Consider the following 16,502-nt stretch of genomic DNA (forward strand, 5'->3'; position numbering starts at 1 on the left):
TTCCTCTGTGAGACAAAGATCCCCTGTTTAGATCTAGCAACCTCAATACCCAAAAAATACCGTAGTGGACCCAGATCTTTCACCTCAAACTCTTGATGAATGAGCTGTTTGAGGGACTCAATCTCATGGCTGTCATTTCCTGTCACCACAATATCATCAACATATACTACAAGTAGTGTCAGTGAAGACTCCACCCTCTTGATGAATAGTGTATGATCTGACTGGGCCTGTACATAAGCGAACTTCCCAAGAGCTAGTCTGAATCTGTCGAACCAAGCTCTAGGTGACTGCTTCAAACCATACAATGCCTTATTGAGCCGGCAGACCTTCTTACCTGTCTCTGTATCATAGTATCCAGGAGGTAACTGCATGTAAACCTCTTCCTGCAAGTCCCCATTCAGGAAGGCATTTTTAACATCCATTTGGTACAAAGGCCAAGTGTGGCTTGCTACAAGAGATAATAGAACCCGAATGGTGGTCATCTTGGCTACCGGGGCAAACGTCTCCAAGTAATCTATGCCATAAGTCTGAGTGAACCCTTTTGCAACTAGCCGAGCTTTGTACCTCTCAATGGAACCATCCACATTGTGCATTACAGTAAATACCCATCTGCATCCAACTGGTTTCTTTCCTTGGGGTAAGTCAACTAGCTCCCAGGTATTATTTTTCAACAGGGCATCCATTTCAACTTGCATTGCACCTCTCCACTCCAAGACTGATAGGGCCTCTTGCACTGTTCTTGGAATAGGGACATTGGAAATGGAACTAAGGTAGGACCTGTAGGTAGGAGATAAGCGACCATAGGATAAAAAATGGGAAATACAGTGGGCTGTAGATGTGGTACAATGTCGTTTCCCTTTACGGATTGCAATCGGAAGATCAAGGTCATCTGTAGGAGATGAAATGGCAACAATAGAAGAAGTCTCTGTGGATCCTGGGACTGTAATGCCTGGACCTGGAGCCGCAGATGAGATTGGAGCTGGCCTGGACTGCTGATGATCGGGATCAACCTGCCTACACCGCCTGTGATAGACTCTCAACTCCTGATCCCTCTGACCACCCTCACCATTGCAGCTCCCCCTCAACTCTTGATCCCTCTGGCCACTCTCACCATTGCAGCTCCCATCACCCAATGGAATAGGTAAAGGAACTACCCCACTCTCACTGCTCTCCCCCTGAAGACATGGACCTAAACCCCTACTCTCACTGCTCTCCCCCTGAGGAGAAACCCGAGGATAATAGGGTGTCTCCTCAAAGAAAGTGACATCCATGGAGACGAACTTCCTCCCTGAGACAGGATCATAGCAGCAATACCCCTTTTGAGTTTGTGCATAACCAAGGAAAATGCATTTGGAGGCCTTGGGTTCAAACTTGGAGTGATGGGGTCCGAGAAGCTAAACAAAGCAGGTACAACCGAATGTCTTAAGGGGAATAGAAAACAACTCCTCATGTGGGTATAGAAGGGAAAAAGGAGATCGCAAATCAAGAACCCGGGAAGGAATCCGATTAATAAGATAGACCGTCGTGAGGATAGCATCACCCCAGAAGCGAATAGGGACATTGGAGGTAAACATAAAACTTCTAGCCACCTCCAAGATGTGCATATTCTTCCTTTCTGCAACCCCATTCTGCTGAGGTGTATGAGGGCAAGAGCTCTGATGGATAACCCCATGAGTAAGAAGGTAAGATGCCAATGACTTAGCAAAGTACTCCTTTGCATTATCAGATCTAAGAACTTTAATCTTGGCATCAAACTAGGTTAGGATCATTTGGTGAAAGTTTTGGGTCAGGGAGGGAACCTCATCTCGTGAACGCATAAGATAAACCCAAGAAAACCGGGTATGGTCATCAGCAAATAACAAAAAATACCTGTACCCACCCATAGAAGGAATGTGATATGGCCCCCCTCCTTTTATTACTCAATGAATAAGAGTTTCTACAATGTTTAGCAAACTCACAGCTTTCACATTGCAACTGGGACAACTCAACAGACTCAAACAAAGTAGGAAACAAACTCTTTAAGGATCGAAAAGACAAATGACCCAATCGGTTATGCCAAAGCATAACCGAACTCGCACTCTGGGAAACAAGTGACCTCTCACAGCCAGTCCCAATCACCTTTTTCGTCCCCAGGTCCTGAAAAACACACCGGTCAGGGAAGAAAGTTACTGAGCAGTTCATGTGTTTGGTAATACTACTGACTGAAAGGAGGTTAGTATCAAGCTTAGGAACATGTAAGACAGAAGACAAGGAGATCTTATCTAATAACTTAGTGTCCCCCTTCCCAGAAATAGGAACCAGGGAGCCATCAGCAATAGATACTCTATCCCTACCAGATGACAAATGGTAAGAGGTAAACAATGAAGGCAAGCATGTGGTCGGATGCACCTGAATCTATTACCCAACAAGGTTCAGTAGTACATGGAGCTGAGGCATGGTAGGCTGAAGCTAGAGTACCTGAATTTACGGTTGTAATCTGACCACCCATCTCAAAAACACTACCATAACTGATGCTCCCAAAGCTGCCTTCTGCCTGATTTTTAAACTCCATCTCGGTGAAGTCTTAAAACAACACTTGGACTACCAATCACAACCAAAAACAGTATAGGCCTGATTTGTATTCACAGTGTATGTGCACAACTGGGATAACTCTGATATGAAACCAACTAACAAACACAACAGTGGCTGTCCGTAGAGCTCTAACCCCTTTAAGAGAGTTCAAAAACCCCAAAATACTCTGAAAAACAGCTTAGGAGGTCTGATTTGCCTTTGCAGAATTAGGGTTTTAATCAGTCCTTAAAGCGATCAATTCAGTTGCACAATCTAATCAGTACTGTATAGATAGACATGCAGTAGGGTTAATATGAAACCCTAGAATCTGATCAATGCCAACAATAAACTTGAGGTCAGCTCTAGGTAGATCGCAAGGTTCAATCCAGCACTAGGGCTTGCCGCAAGATCACTTTCAAACTCTAGTGCAGAAAGAAACAAGGCTGAGACAGTTCGGTGTAAACCAGTAGGGTTTTAATCACAGTAGAACAGTAGGGTTTGCTGTAAAACCCTAGTGAATCGAAGTGTAAAACAGTAGGGTTTTAATTACAACAGAACAGTAGGGTTTGCTGTAAAACCCTAGTGAATCGAAGAGATGAAAACCTAGAATGGTTCAGCCTTCCTCTCCAGATAGGTCCAACCTATCTTTTCTTAGAAAAGTAAATGACTTACAAGAAAAGAATTGTTCGTTGCCTTCTAGGGTTACCCGAACCCTAGTCTTCTCTGATCCTTCCTGACCACCAATACTCTGCAACCATAACAAAACTTCCAACAGCTGCTAGCACTTCTAGCAATCTCCAAGAATCAGTCTGCGAACTCCACCTTTTCAGCTTCTAGTCCTAGGAGATTCTCATGTGGTCGGCTAGTATTAGACTCACATAAGAAACCCTAACTTGGCTCTGATACCATGAAGATGATCAAGACTGCTATCAGTCTTGGAATTTCAGGTTCGAACAGAAGAGAAAGTGAAGAAGAAAGAGGAGAAGATTAGTGAGAGGGCAGTAGAACACAGGTTTGAAAGGAAGGACAGATTCTAATTAATCTGTCGCCGCCACTTCAACTTAATATTTATATGTTATGCTAGTTACAGGAAAGGACACATCTGCCCTTGGTGTTTACATCATAACACAACAATATAAAACTGAAAAGTAAATAACAACTAGAATAACAGAACTAGAATAACATAAAAACATAACAAATAGACTAGGTACATTCTACCCTACGGACAGAGTGGCCCCACAGCATCAGTTTCTCTACAAAAACCAAATTGCCGGCAGTTGATTTCAATCGTTGGAATTTGTTTTGCAAAATTAATATATATAATATATAGATATGTATGGTTTCAAAATGTTTGCAAATGGTTTTAATTCCCGGGATCCATGTGAGTAGAGAGTGCAGCACTATTCCTTACAGCTGAGGGAGAGGTCCTCTCTTGTCGGGCAGTGCTTGATCATTATGGGCTGAGAGATTAAGAGTAAGGCCATTTAGGATAATACCTGATGGGCTAATCTTGCATCTGCCCACAGTCCCTGGGTTTTTATAAGATGGGTTAGCCCAGGGACCACTTGTAACAGAGGTTGTGCCGAACCCATGTGAAAAGTGTGTAGATCAATGCTTGGGTCCCACGCCATACAAAGAAGGCCAACTGGGCAGCAGTTTGGAAGACCATTGAGCACTTAATACATATTGGGCCTAAAGCCCATTTCGATCTGGGCTGATTTGATCAGTCACTTAAGGGGGCGGATCTGAGATTAGGTTAACCCCAAAAGTTGATCTAATCTGCAGGTAAGATTAAGAAGAGTCCTAATCCAAATACAGATTTGGATAAGGGTAACTCCCGATATGATTTGGAGGTTTTCTTAATCATTAAGAAAGAGGAAAACCCTAATTCGAATTACTTGAATTCGAACCCTAGGAGTTTTAGCAGAAAACTCTGCATTTTTGAGATAGGATCTCAAATAACCCTAGAGAAGAAAATAGCAGTTTGCCATCTTCTTCTCTAACATTCTCCTCCAACAGCAGTCACCACCTTTTCCCACCAGTTCGAGTTCTCAGTTAGAGAAGATTAAGAAAGGTTCTTGATTGTTTGTGTGGTGCTCACAGTCTTCCATCGAGTTCTTAAGAAGAGCCTGGTTCATGGGACGAACATTGCTGGTTCGGCTCCATCATCACTGTGTCATCTTCAGTGGGAGTTGATCTTGGGATCTTCTTTGGGCATGAACACCAACTTTGGGAGATATTGCTTCTCTGGATCAGATATAATCCCTCCCTTGTCTTCTGGTTCAAATCTGATTTGGTTTGGTTCAAGTAGGATCCTTGAATTTTGATTCTAAAATCAGGGAATGTGATTCCCAATTGGAAGGAAGGTAGGAAACTTTTGAAATTCGCCCGCCCATTCCGCAACAGTTTTGATGTCCATACGATGGATCCTACCATTCCTTTCAGACTACGATGAAGGTATGGCTTTCATAGCAATTCTCCATAGGTCTTGGAGAAGCCTCTTATATCTTGGGACTTCGACTCTATATAGATAGATTGAAGAGGATAATTGGATTATTCCAATCTACTTACGTTGACAAGATCATCAAAAAATACAACATGCAAAAATCCAAGAAGGAAATTGTTCCTTTCGGGCATGGAGTCACTTTCTCCAAAGGAATGTCACCCAAGACCCCTGAGGAGATTGAGGACATGAGAGAGGTTCCCTATGTCTCGGTCATAGGAAGCATCATGTATGCTATGTTGTGCACTCGGCCAGACATTATTCAGAATGTTAGTGTTGTAAGTAAATACCAATCTTACCCAGGACAAGAGCATTGGATTATTGTGAAAAACATACTAAAGTACCTATGAAGGACTAAAGATTGTCTTGTCTTCGATGGTAGTTTACTACATATGGTCAAGTATACTGCCTAATAGGTAGTATGGATGAAGAAATTTGTCCTGGAATTAGGAACCCTACCATATCACCCATTTCACTACTATGTGACAACAATGGATCTACGGGAGATTGTTAGTAAAGGGGACATCCAGATTCAAAAGGTAGCATTAGCGGAGAATGTGGTAGACCCGTTGACTAAGCCACTAACACAAAAAGTGTTTGAGAAACACGTGGACAATATGGGACTGAGGCTTGTACTTGATTGGACCTAAGTGCAAATGGGAGTTGTTAAACAATGTATGCCCTTAGCTCCAATCAAATTGATGTACATATACATTTATTTAAATGAATAAAAGTACATTATTGTTTCATGCTGATATTGGTATATTTCTATGAAACTACCCCTTAAATTGGACAATTATGAAACTCGTGTTAGTTTAGAATGTTCTCACACATTGAATAGACTTGGGGAGTTTACCCTGCCAAGGCTGACACTGATGTGCTGCCAAAGAGGTTAGGGCAGCTTGTCTCAGCTACTAGGGTTAGACCCAAAGCACATGCAATGTATGTTTGGTTGAAACACTAAACCCGGACCATTTTCCAGTTATGCCCTGGACCTTGGAGATTGATGGGCAAAACTGGAAAGTTACACATTAATCCCTAGACTTGATTATGGTAATACACTAGTTGATGGATTGGGTTGTCTTTGATATTCCAATCAGTGAGATCCATTGAGGGTCAAAACCTGGGTATGTTGGGGCAGTCTGAGAATTCATCTGAGTGGGTGATCATAGTGATAGGATCGGCCCCATTCTCGGACAAAATAAATGATAGGGCTTAACACTCTCCCTAATGGAAACCTAAACTGCCGACAGTGGATTTCAACTATGTTTCATATTTGGTTTTGCAAAATATATTTATATGATATATATATAATATATATTATGTTCTATGAAAAATGTTTGCAAAAGGTTTTAAATCCTGGGATCCATCTGAGCAGAGAGTGTAACATTGTACCTTGCATCCCGAGGAGAGGTCCTTCCCTGTCGGGCAGTGTTTGATCATTATGGGCCGAGAGGTTAAGTGTAAGAGACCATTACAAGGCTGATTATCTGATGGGCTTTATCTTACTTAAGTCTATTATCCTTGGGTCTTCATAGGATGGCTGAACTGAAGAATCATTTAAGTGTAAATGTTGGGTCCATATTGAGCCCATAGTGATGTGTTCAGGGGTTCACTGCGTTTAGCAGTGAATTCGGCTAGGCCTTTTCACAGAGGCAGGGCCAAACCCATGTGGACTTATGTGAGGTCATTGTGGGGTCCCACGCCATACAAATCAGGCCAAAGTTGGCCATGCAACACCTTGGGTCATGACCCTTTGAAGCAAATGGGCCTAAGGCCCATAATTAATAAGATTAAGTAAGTTGTCATGTACTCTAGGTCGAATCTGGGTTTGGAAATGGGTATGAACCACCCATCCTCTTAAGAGGATAAGGTTTATCTCTTAATAGAATCCATATCCAAATTAGATTTGGATAATCTCTTAATTTGATTAGTGCTCCATAAAGAGAATAGAAGAGGGTGAACCAGACTAGAACACCACTCTCTCTTATTCTCTCTTCTTCTCTTTTGTCTTCCAAGAAACCCTATCACGACCTAGGCTTTCAAGGAATGATAGAGATCAGTTTTCTTCTGACTTTTGTAAGAAAAATTCAAAGAAACTTCAGGCTCACCTTCCCTAGTTTGACCCGAGCAGTTGGGTAGCAGTTTTACTGAAATTTGTGTTGTTGAATCAGCTTCACCTACATACTGTGCTATCTTCTAGTTTTAGGATTGATTTAGGCGTGAACTTCCACCTTGGGATCTGCATTTGTGGTATCCGTATCATGTATAAATCTCCCTCTTTGATTGGTTTCAAATCTGGTCCGATTCAGTGCAAGATTGATCTTGAAAATGTAGTTTTTCAAAAACATAGGGAATTCGATTCCTAGAAGGATTAGGAAACTTTTGAAATTTTGCCCAACCATCTAGAATGGTTCGACCATCCATATGATGGATCCTAACCCTTCCAATAACAGGGGTATTCTTATCATTGTACCTCTTTTATTTTGTGTCAAATATAAATAGCACCTGGGGCGGCATATCAGATTAGAATTTTGCACCCTTTTTATTCAATTTTTTCTTCTCTTCTTGTTAAAACAGGTCTGAAACTCATCGTTTTCAGAAAACTTGGTAGCAGATCAGGACTAAGACTGATTAGGGCTCTCATGTAGGAGTTGTCCGGTGACCAGGAAGAATCAAAGAAACAGGTCAGTTTCGGATTTAGGGCTTAAATCAGTAATTGAGAGTGACACCCAGCTCTTTCTAGGTAGTTTTCATACTTCTTTTTGGATTGACAGACTTCTGAAATCTTTTGGGATCCATTGGGAGGATTTGCTGTCAGTTTTCTAACTTCAGTAGGGCTGAGTTTAGGGTTTTTCCTTAGACTGTGCTTCTGGGCTGAGTGGTTGACAGTTTTTCACTTCAGTTTCACTTTCTTGGGTTCGTGGAGAGGCCTGTGAACATTTTCTTTTTTTTATTCTGGGTGCTGCTAGACAGCACTTGAAGGGACTTTTTTTGGAAAAAGGAAGTTGAACAATGCAGTTTCTTCCGTTCTATGACTCTTCATTGAACATTCCAGCATGGGAATCACTAGAAATGAGTCTAAATCATATGGGAAAGGGCTTTTGGGAGCTAGAAATGCTACTAACAGCAGTTCATTTCAGATTACTACAGTAAAGTTTGATGGAACAAACTATTTGGAATGGGCCCAATCAGCCATGATGGCCACTGGAGGAAGGGGGAAGATGGGGTATGTGATGGGAGACACAAAGAAGCCAGCACAGGAAGATCCTTCTCTTGCTAAATGAGTCCAAGAGAATTACCTATCACCAATAGAAGAGGCCCAATACTTGCTTGTCACCTCAGTGGTGTATTCTGTGTAAAGCAGATGGGGAGACTGGTTTTCACCTAATGGTGTCTTGCCACTTCGCGAGGTCTTTGTGGGATTGGGCTTTCTCCTTATTTAGATGTAGTTGGAATCCCCCATCAGACATGCAGGGCCTTTTCTCACCTTCCTTTTTCAGGTGGCAATTAAAAAGGGCAAGGAGAATGTGGAGAGGACTAAGGGCTGCAGTATGTTGGACACTGTGGGAAGAAAGAAACTCCAAGATATTTTCAGAAACTCAGAGAGGAACAGCAGATCTGAGGGCTATCATACATTTTAGGGCGGTACAGTGGCTGAAATCTTTGGAAATATTCGCAGATTACACTGTGGATGACATGTTGAGGAAGTGGGGAGAAATTGCAAATTGCACGCAGACCAAGTCAATAATGACTGTGGCTTGGACCCCCCCACCTAGTGGATTCTTGAAATTAAACTTTGATGGATGCAGTAGGGGAAACTCGGGATAATCGGAGATCGGGGGTGTTTTTAGAGATGAAAATGGGGTCATTTCTGCTATGTTCTTAGGCCCAATTGGAGTGGGTGACTTCCTTAGAGCTGAGATATGTGCAGTTATGGAAGGAGCCCAGAAAGCTAAGGAATTGAACATCAAGAAACTTATAATTGAAGAGGATTCAGAGGTGGTGATAGGGTAGTTGACTAAAGATCAAAATGGTTTATGGAAGTATAATAATGAGAAGAGGAAATTCAAATGGCTGATACGGGAGATGGAAGTTAAGACATGTTGGATTAAAAGATCAGCTAATTCCCTAGCTGACGGTTTAGCAAAACAAGGGGCAGAAAGGGATTCTTTGTTTTGGGCTAAGCTATAACGTTAGTGTCTTTGTATCCTTGTATTTTCTTTTTTCATTTCTTGAAGTTCTTTGTGACTCTTGGAAGATAAGTGTGTTTGTCTTCCACTTGTAAATTTTCTACTGATGAATTAATGAAAGTGTTATTGATAAAAAAAATAACAACATTAAAGCACATGCCAACAGAAACACAACAATAATATATCATCAAGAAATAATAAAGATGTGGGACCACAAGCTGATCAAGCATTTTCTTTACATAAACATCCCTTCTTATAATAAAATGTGGATAGGTGTGTCCTTGTTATAAAAGTCGATATGTCTAAACTAACCTACGCCCATATACTGTTAAACAGGGTATGCCCTTAGCTCCAATCAGATGGGTGTACATAAACATTTATCAATAAATGAATGAAGTACATTATTGTTTTATGTTTTTATTGGTGTGTTTATGTGAATTACTCCTTAAACTGGACAATTATGATACTCGTGTCAGTTTAGAATGTTCCCAACCATTGAATAGACTTGGAGGATTTATCCTAACAAGGCTGATATTGGTGTGCTTCCAAATTGGTAGAGCAGTTTATCTCAACTGCTAGGGTTAGACCCCAAGAACAGCCAGTGGGTGTTTAAAAGAAACACTAAACCAGGACCAATTTCCAGGTATGCCCTGGACCTTGGAGATAGATGGGCAAAACTGAAAAGTTGCACTTAACCCCCAAACTTGATTATGATACTACACTAAATTTTAGACGGAACTGTCTTTGATATGCCAATCAGTGATATCCATCAAGGGTTAAATATTTGGGTATGTTGGAACGGCCCCTTTGTCAGACAAAGTGAATATCATGGTTTACACTCTCTCCAATGGAAACCTAAACTATCGGTAGTGGATTTCAACTATATTTGAAATCCGATTTGCAAAATGTATTCATATGTTATATTACTATTTTATGAACATGGTCTGCAAAAGGTTTTAATCCCGTGATCCATCTAAGCAAAGAGTGTGGCACTACATTTTGTAGCCATGGAAGATGTCTTTCCCTATGGGTAGTGTTTTGATGATTATGGACCGAAAGGTTAGGTGTACGAGACCATTACAAAGTTAATTACCTTATGGGTTTTATCTTATACAAGTCCATTATCCTTGGGTCTTCATAGGGTGGTTGAATCCAAAGATCATTTATGTGTAAATGTTGGGTCCAAACTAAGCCCAAGATGATTAGGACAAGAGTTCATTGGCCCTAAGCCGTGAATTCAGCCTAAACATCTTCCAAAGGTGAGGTTAAACCCTTATGGACTTGAGTGAGACCTTTGTAGGTCCCATGCCATACAATATTCAAGCCCAAAGTCTTCAGAGTTCTAGAGGGATAAGTTGGGCTCTCATACCTTCTTAGGGGGCATCAGGGTAAACATTGACACTAGAAGAATGAGAGTTTAAAATGTATTGAAGAGTTAGTTGGGATATTCTCAATCTTAGTAAAGTTCAAATAAGTTGAGGATGAGTATGAATGGATGATGACAAATTTTTTAGAAGAGGTAAAGTATGAATTTCATTAAGAAAAACCCTATACAACCAGAGGTTGTACCAAGGAGAGCCATACAAAAACTAAATTACCATCCCATCAGTATTTGCAAAAAGACTTACATAATCAAAAAGAGAATTAAATTCAGAACTGTTTAGGTTAAACTAAGTTGATGACCAAGAAAATAGCTTGCCCACAATCTTTTGCCACACGATCTTCATTTGACAACTTTTGTTCTGGATGGCCCAAATAATTATAGAAGAATAAATGAGATGTGGGAAGAACTCAATGATATCAAAGGCTTGTGGAAGGGAACATGGTGTCTAGGAGGTGATTTCAATGTCATTAGATTCACATATTAAACTAATAACTCTAAACAGAAGATTATCACAAGTACAACGAGATTTATTCTTATTATAAGTCCTTATGAGCACAAAGAGATACTTTTGCAGCATGCCAATTACACATGGTCCAACCTTCCCATTTGCTCAAAGATGCATAGATTCTTTCTCAGTAGACTAGGAGTATTTTTTTTATAGTAACATAAAAGAAAGTTTTATTAAAAAAACACAAATTACATCAAGGTGTAGAGATTACACCATCAGACATTACAAAATGCTAATCCAGATTACATTCTTGGATCTCAAGATCACTCCAAAAGGAGGACCCAAAATCCGATACAGAGGTTTGAGCAAAATCCCAAAGGATGAACACCCAGCCAGAAATTGCCCTTCCAATAGACTCCACCACCTTCTCTAACTCCCGTTGACTATCCTCGAATACTTTTCTGTTTCTTTCTCTCCAAATTGACCAACACACAGCATAAGGAATACAGCTCCACACAATTCCAGCTTTTTTGTTGCCCTTTCCGCCGGAGACTCAGGGAGGAACAACTGCATGCCAAACAGATCTGAATAATAACTCCAGCACATCCCAGCCACTGAGCACAAGAAGAACAAATGAAGTATTTGTTTCCTCACTTTCTTTGCACATATGGCAAATGTTTGCCATGTGAAAGCCTCTTGACTTCAGATAGTCAGTGGTAAGAACACTATCCATAGCCACCAACCATGCAAATGCCTCCACCCTAGGTGGAGCAAGACTACCCCACACACCCTTACAACTCTCTTCCCCCAGCTGGTTTTTAATCAGAACTAGATAGAATGACTTCACCGCGAACTTCCCATTCTTACACTCCTTCCACCATAATTCATCCCTTAAAGAACTAGAAACCTTTGAATCCTCCAAGACTTCTAGAAGCTTTAAACATTCCTCCACCTCCCTATCCCATAGAGGTCTCCTAAACTTCGGACACCAAATCCTTGTCCCCCCTCTTCTCATAGCAATGACTGACTGAAAACATCATGGTCAACCAGCTTGTATAGTTTGGGACAAACCTCACACAACCTTCCCACTCCACACCAGTTGTCCTCCCAAAATTTAATTTTGGATCCATCCCCGACAAAGAAACAGGTGAGATCTCTGAAATCTTGGTTGAATTTCATGATACCTTTCCAGACACTCACCCCAAAAGATGCTGAAACCTCTCTAGACTCCCACCCGAAGCCAACCACCCCATACTTACCAGCCACCACCCTCCTCCATAGAGGGTTAGAATATTCACTAAGAACTGAGATCATAGCTGTTCTGGTAGGTACTCAAAGGGCAAGACAAATGAATGTGGACAAGTTGATTATTGAAGGCGACTCCAGCTTGGTAATGCAGTTCCAAGATAGAGCAGCAGCCATATGGGTCTATGGAAATGAAATAAAGAAATTAATAAAGATGACTAGGGGCATGGAAGTGTACAGTGAGTCCAACAGGAAGCTAATTGTATGGCTGACAATCTAGATAAGCAAGGGGTGGGAAGAGAACAGATGTTTTGGGCACAATTGTAAAAAGTGTAAATGTAAAGGGGAGAGATAATATTGTTGTCTCTCAAATGGGTGGTTGTATATAGTTGGGGTAAGGCTTGGATGATGATGACGATTTTTTTTTTTTTTTTTGGGGGGGGGGGGGGGATATTATCTAGAATTCAACGTGACTTTTTCGCATTTCTCTTAAACTTTCCATGACATTTCAAAACCTCTAGAGAGTCCCCTATCATTGAATTTTATTGTCCAAAGCTCACTTTCCATGAGGTCACCATTAGTAATCATTAATAAAAGTAGTCCACATAAGCATTTAAGTATTTTACATGACCAAAATACACCTGAATGGCCAGTCATCCTTATTAAATTATTTTTTATCAAAAACAGAAACTTTATTAAGAATTAAGAAGCTTTAGGTACAAAAAAGGGGGAGATAAAGAGTCTTATCTCCCCATCAGAAAATTACAATGAAAGAAGATTAAAAATTAGCCCAAAAAATAGCCTCCCTATTCACCCCTTGCTTGGCCAACCCATCTGCAAAAGAATTAACAGTCCTTTTCACCCAGCTGTATTGTATCTCAATGCCTCTACATAGCCATAAGAATTTTTTTCTTTTCATTATTGTAACTCCACAAGCCATTGTCCTCTATCTTCAACTAGCTAATCACCAACTTTGAATCACCTTCCAAAATCAGCCGACTAATGTTTAGTTCCCTTGCTCTTTGAACCCCTTCCAAAGCTGCAAGGATCTCAGCCCTAATAGAGTCTCATTCTCCAATAGGGCCAGAGAACAGAGCAATAGCAATCCCTTCCTCATTCCTAAAAACTCCCTCAATCCCAGAGGGCCCTGGATTCCTTATGCTACTGCCATCAAAATTCACTTTTATAAATCCGGAGGGAGGAGGGGACCACAAGGGACTAAGAGTCCTCTTACACAGAGTAGAGGTTGCTATCTCTTTCCAGTTTCTTAACAGGTCAGCAATAGGAAAGTCCGAGAACAATTCCATAGTTTTTAGCCAGTGGGCAGCCCTTAAAAGTATTAGGTCTAGTAGTTCTTCCAGGGACCTTTCCTTTTCTGAAAATATTCGAGAGTTTCTTTCCTCCCATAGTGGCCAACACACGGCTGCCCTAAACTCCTCCACATCATCTTCCCTCGCTTCTTAGGCCATCTAAAAAACGAAGGGGAGAACAAACCTTAGACACTCTCAGGAGGGTTCCAAGTACACCCAAAGCGAGAAAGTACCCACTCCCAAACAGTTTTAGTAACCTTACAAGAGACCAAAAGGTGGTAACCGGATTCCCCGTCATCTTTACAAAGAGAGCATCTATTAGGAAGTAAACAATAATTCGGTCTCTTTTTCTGAAGTAGATCATTTGTATTTTTTCTTTCCAGGAAAATTTCCCAACAAAAAAACCCAACCCGAGGAGGAATGGGCTTGCTCCAAAATTCCTTAATCAGAAAGAACACACCAGAAGGGACAGATGGCTGAGTTAAGGTTTCAAAAAACGAAGCACAAGAGAAGGTTCCTGAAGTAGAAGGGATCCAAATTCTGGTGTCTTCCCTATTAAGATCAAGGAAGATATTCTCAAGGATGGCTAATAAAGGTAAGAGGCTGTCCAAGTCTGTATCCCTAATTGCCCTTTGCAGGCCGAGGTTCCACCCAAAACCAGAAGTGGAGTCTGAAGGAACTAAAAAGAAGAGATAGGTTCATTTTTCAAATCTGACAGAGCATACAAGGAAGGAAACTGGTCCTTCATAGGTGAAACCCCAACCCAAAGATGTTCCCAAAATTTTATTCGATTGCTAGAGTTAACACCATACCTGATCCAAGGGGAGAAAAGTGGAAGCAAATCATGGATGGATTTCCACGAAGAAGCAGTTGTAGCCCTTACCACAATTCCAGAATCACAGTCGTTGTCTTCCAGCTGAAATCAACTGACGGTGGAGAGAGGTATTCAAACGAGGAAGATTGGTTGTCACTCCCTGTTCAGAGAAATTGGAGCTTCTATCTCCTTGGATTGGAGGAAAATAATCCCTGTCACTTGGTCTGCACAAAGATCTCTTCCTGTACCCAATTGTTTACCTCTCTGTGATGTACTCTTGTTCAGTTCAGAGTAAACTCGGGCTAACTCCTCGGATTCTTGCAAGACACTAGAACTTGGGAGGGGCACGCCCAGTTCCAACCAGCATATATTTAAAATATATGTTAAAAGCTTGACTGACCATTCAAGGGCAGTTTGATCATGTAAAATATTTAAGTGCTTATGTTGACAACTTATGTTAATAATCACTAACGGTGATCTAACAGAAATCTAAAGAAAGGTAAGTTTTAGACAATAAAACTCATTGATAAGGGTCTGTTTGGAGGTTTTCAAAAGTCATGGTGAGTTTAAGAGAAAAGTGAAAAAGTCATGGTGAGTTTTAGATAATATCCCTTTTTTTTGGTCTACCTTATTAAATAGACCAGAAAAAAGCTTAAGTACTAAAACAAATATATATGTACATATATATATGCATTCAATTTTCTAACTTATTAAATAGCCATTTAATAAATCATGTCAATTGTCAAATAATATACAATAATGTAAATAACTAGATTAAAATTCTGTAGAAAATCATTTATATCTATTACAAAAAGGGATACTGAAATTGATAAAGCATCAAAAAATTATTTTATTCAATTCTATATAGTGAATCTAGCATTTCTAAGTTTCTAGATATTATAATGGTTTATTTATTTATGCATGTTCGTTTTCTTATTTTGGTTAAGATTCAACACTTAGATTTGGAGCATGCATTATTGATTACAATAATTAAATAATCAAATATTCAAGGAGTAGGGGTGCAACTTGGGTGGGCTCATGATGGGATTTTGTCAATTTTTGAATGGGCCCAGCCTAGAAACCCAGGCCCGATGCCGTGTAAAATCCTAAAATCAGGTACCCAACTTGCACCCCTAACAAGGGATTCCCTGCATAAGTGTGGTGTTTAACCTGTTGATTGTTGCAAGACAAGTCTTACTCCACTATAAGGTGTGTTTGGGTGTCAAGTAAATTTCACCTAACAATAAAAAAGTGCCCAACCATGGAAAGGAACCCCTCATTGAAACATAATTCATGATCACATGCTAGATATTAATGACTAATGTAGCATATTAATAAGATATTAAATTGACTAACAATAGACTAAATCAAGAACTAAACCATTAGTAAACTAAACATAAATCATTTCTTATGTAATGTTTACATAGGTCCCCATGGAAAAAATTAAAGAAATAAACTTAACATCTTGCAGGAGTGAAAATCAGATCTTGTTATATGAACACTTAAGCAAAACTTACATCTTGTTCACTGATTTCTTTCTCCCAGCATTTTGCACTCCACTCATCAATTCCCTTTGCTCCATAGTACTCCTCCACTTTAAAATCTGTATGAATCTTAATCACTTCAAATTGCTGTATGCAGAACAAAAAATTTAATGAGTAAACAGACCATACAAAGAGAGACAGAGGGAGACAGACAGACAGAATCAGAAGAATATGTCATTGGTGTGCCACACGAGAAATAAGTTTGTTTTTTCAACTAATAACAACGATGATAATTATCACCAATGAAAAGACATACATGCACATAAACCAAAAGGAAACAATTGTCGGGGGAAAGAAATCGGAAAATAAAATAAGTCAAAGAAACAAAATCATAGAGATAGAGAGAGTAACAACATTATAGTCGTTACGAATGACATAACAAAATCACCCGCTTTATTAGACTCCCCCTGAACCCATGCTTGATGCCTCACAGATGAAGGAATGTGGCATAAAAGCAAGTTGATGATAAGAATACGAGAAAAATAAATGAAATCTTTAGGCATTGCAGCAC

General features: G+C 40.2%; 1 protein-coding gene across 2 annotated transcripts in view; it reads right to left on the reverse strand.

Annotated features, from left to right (window-relative positions):
• The window catches only part of DCL3 (dicer-like 3), a 90,756-nt gene that overhangs the window by 73,627 nt on the left and 627 nt on the right, over nt 1–16,502 (reverse strand). For both annotated transcript variants that reach the window (XM_088959749.1, XM_088959748.1), the window contains exon 3: nt 15,965–16,078. In XM_088959749.1, the coding sequence (XP_088815875.1) occupies nt 15,965–16,078 (114 nt within the window). The remainder of the gene's footprint in view (nt 1–15,964; nt 16,079–16,502) is intronic.

The sequence above is a fragment of the Nelumbo lutea genome, chromosome 8 (genome assembly GCF_056320005.1).
Source record: "Nelumbo lutea isolate HS-2025 chromosome 8, American lotus-T2T, whole genome shotgun sequence".
Classification (NCBI taxonomy): Eukaryota; Viridiplantae; Streptophyta; class Magnoliopsida; order Proteales; family Nelumbonaceae; genus Nelumbo; species Nelumbo lutea.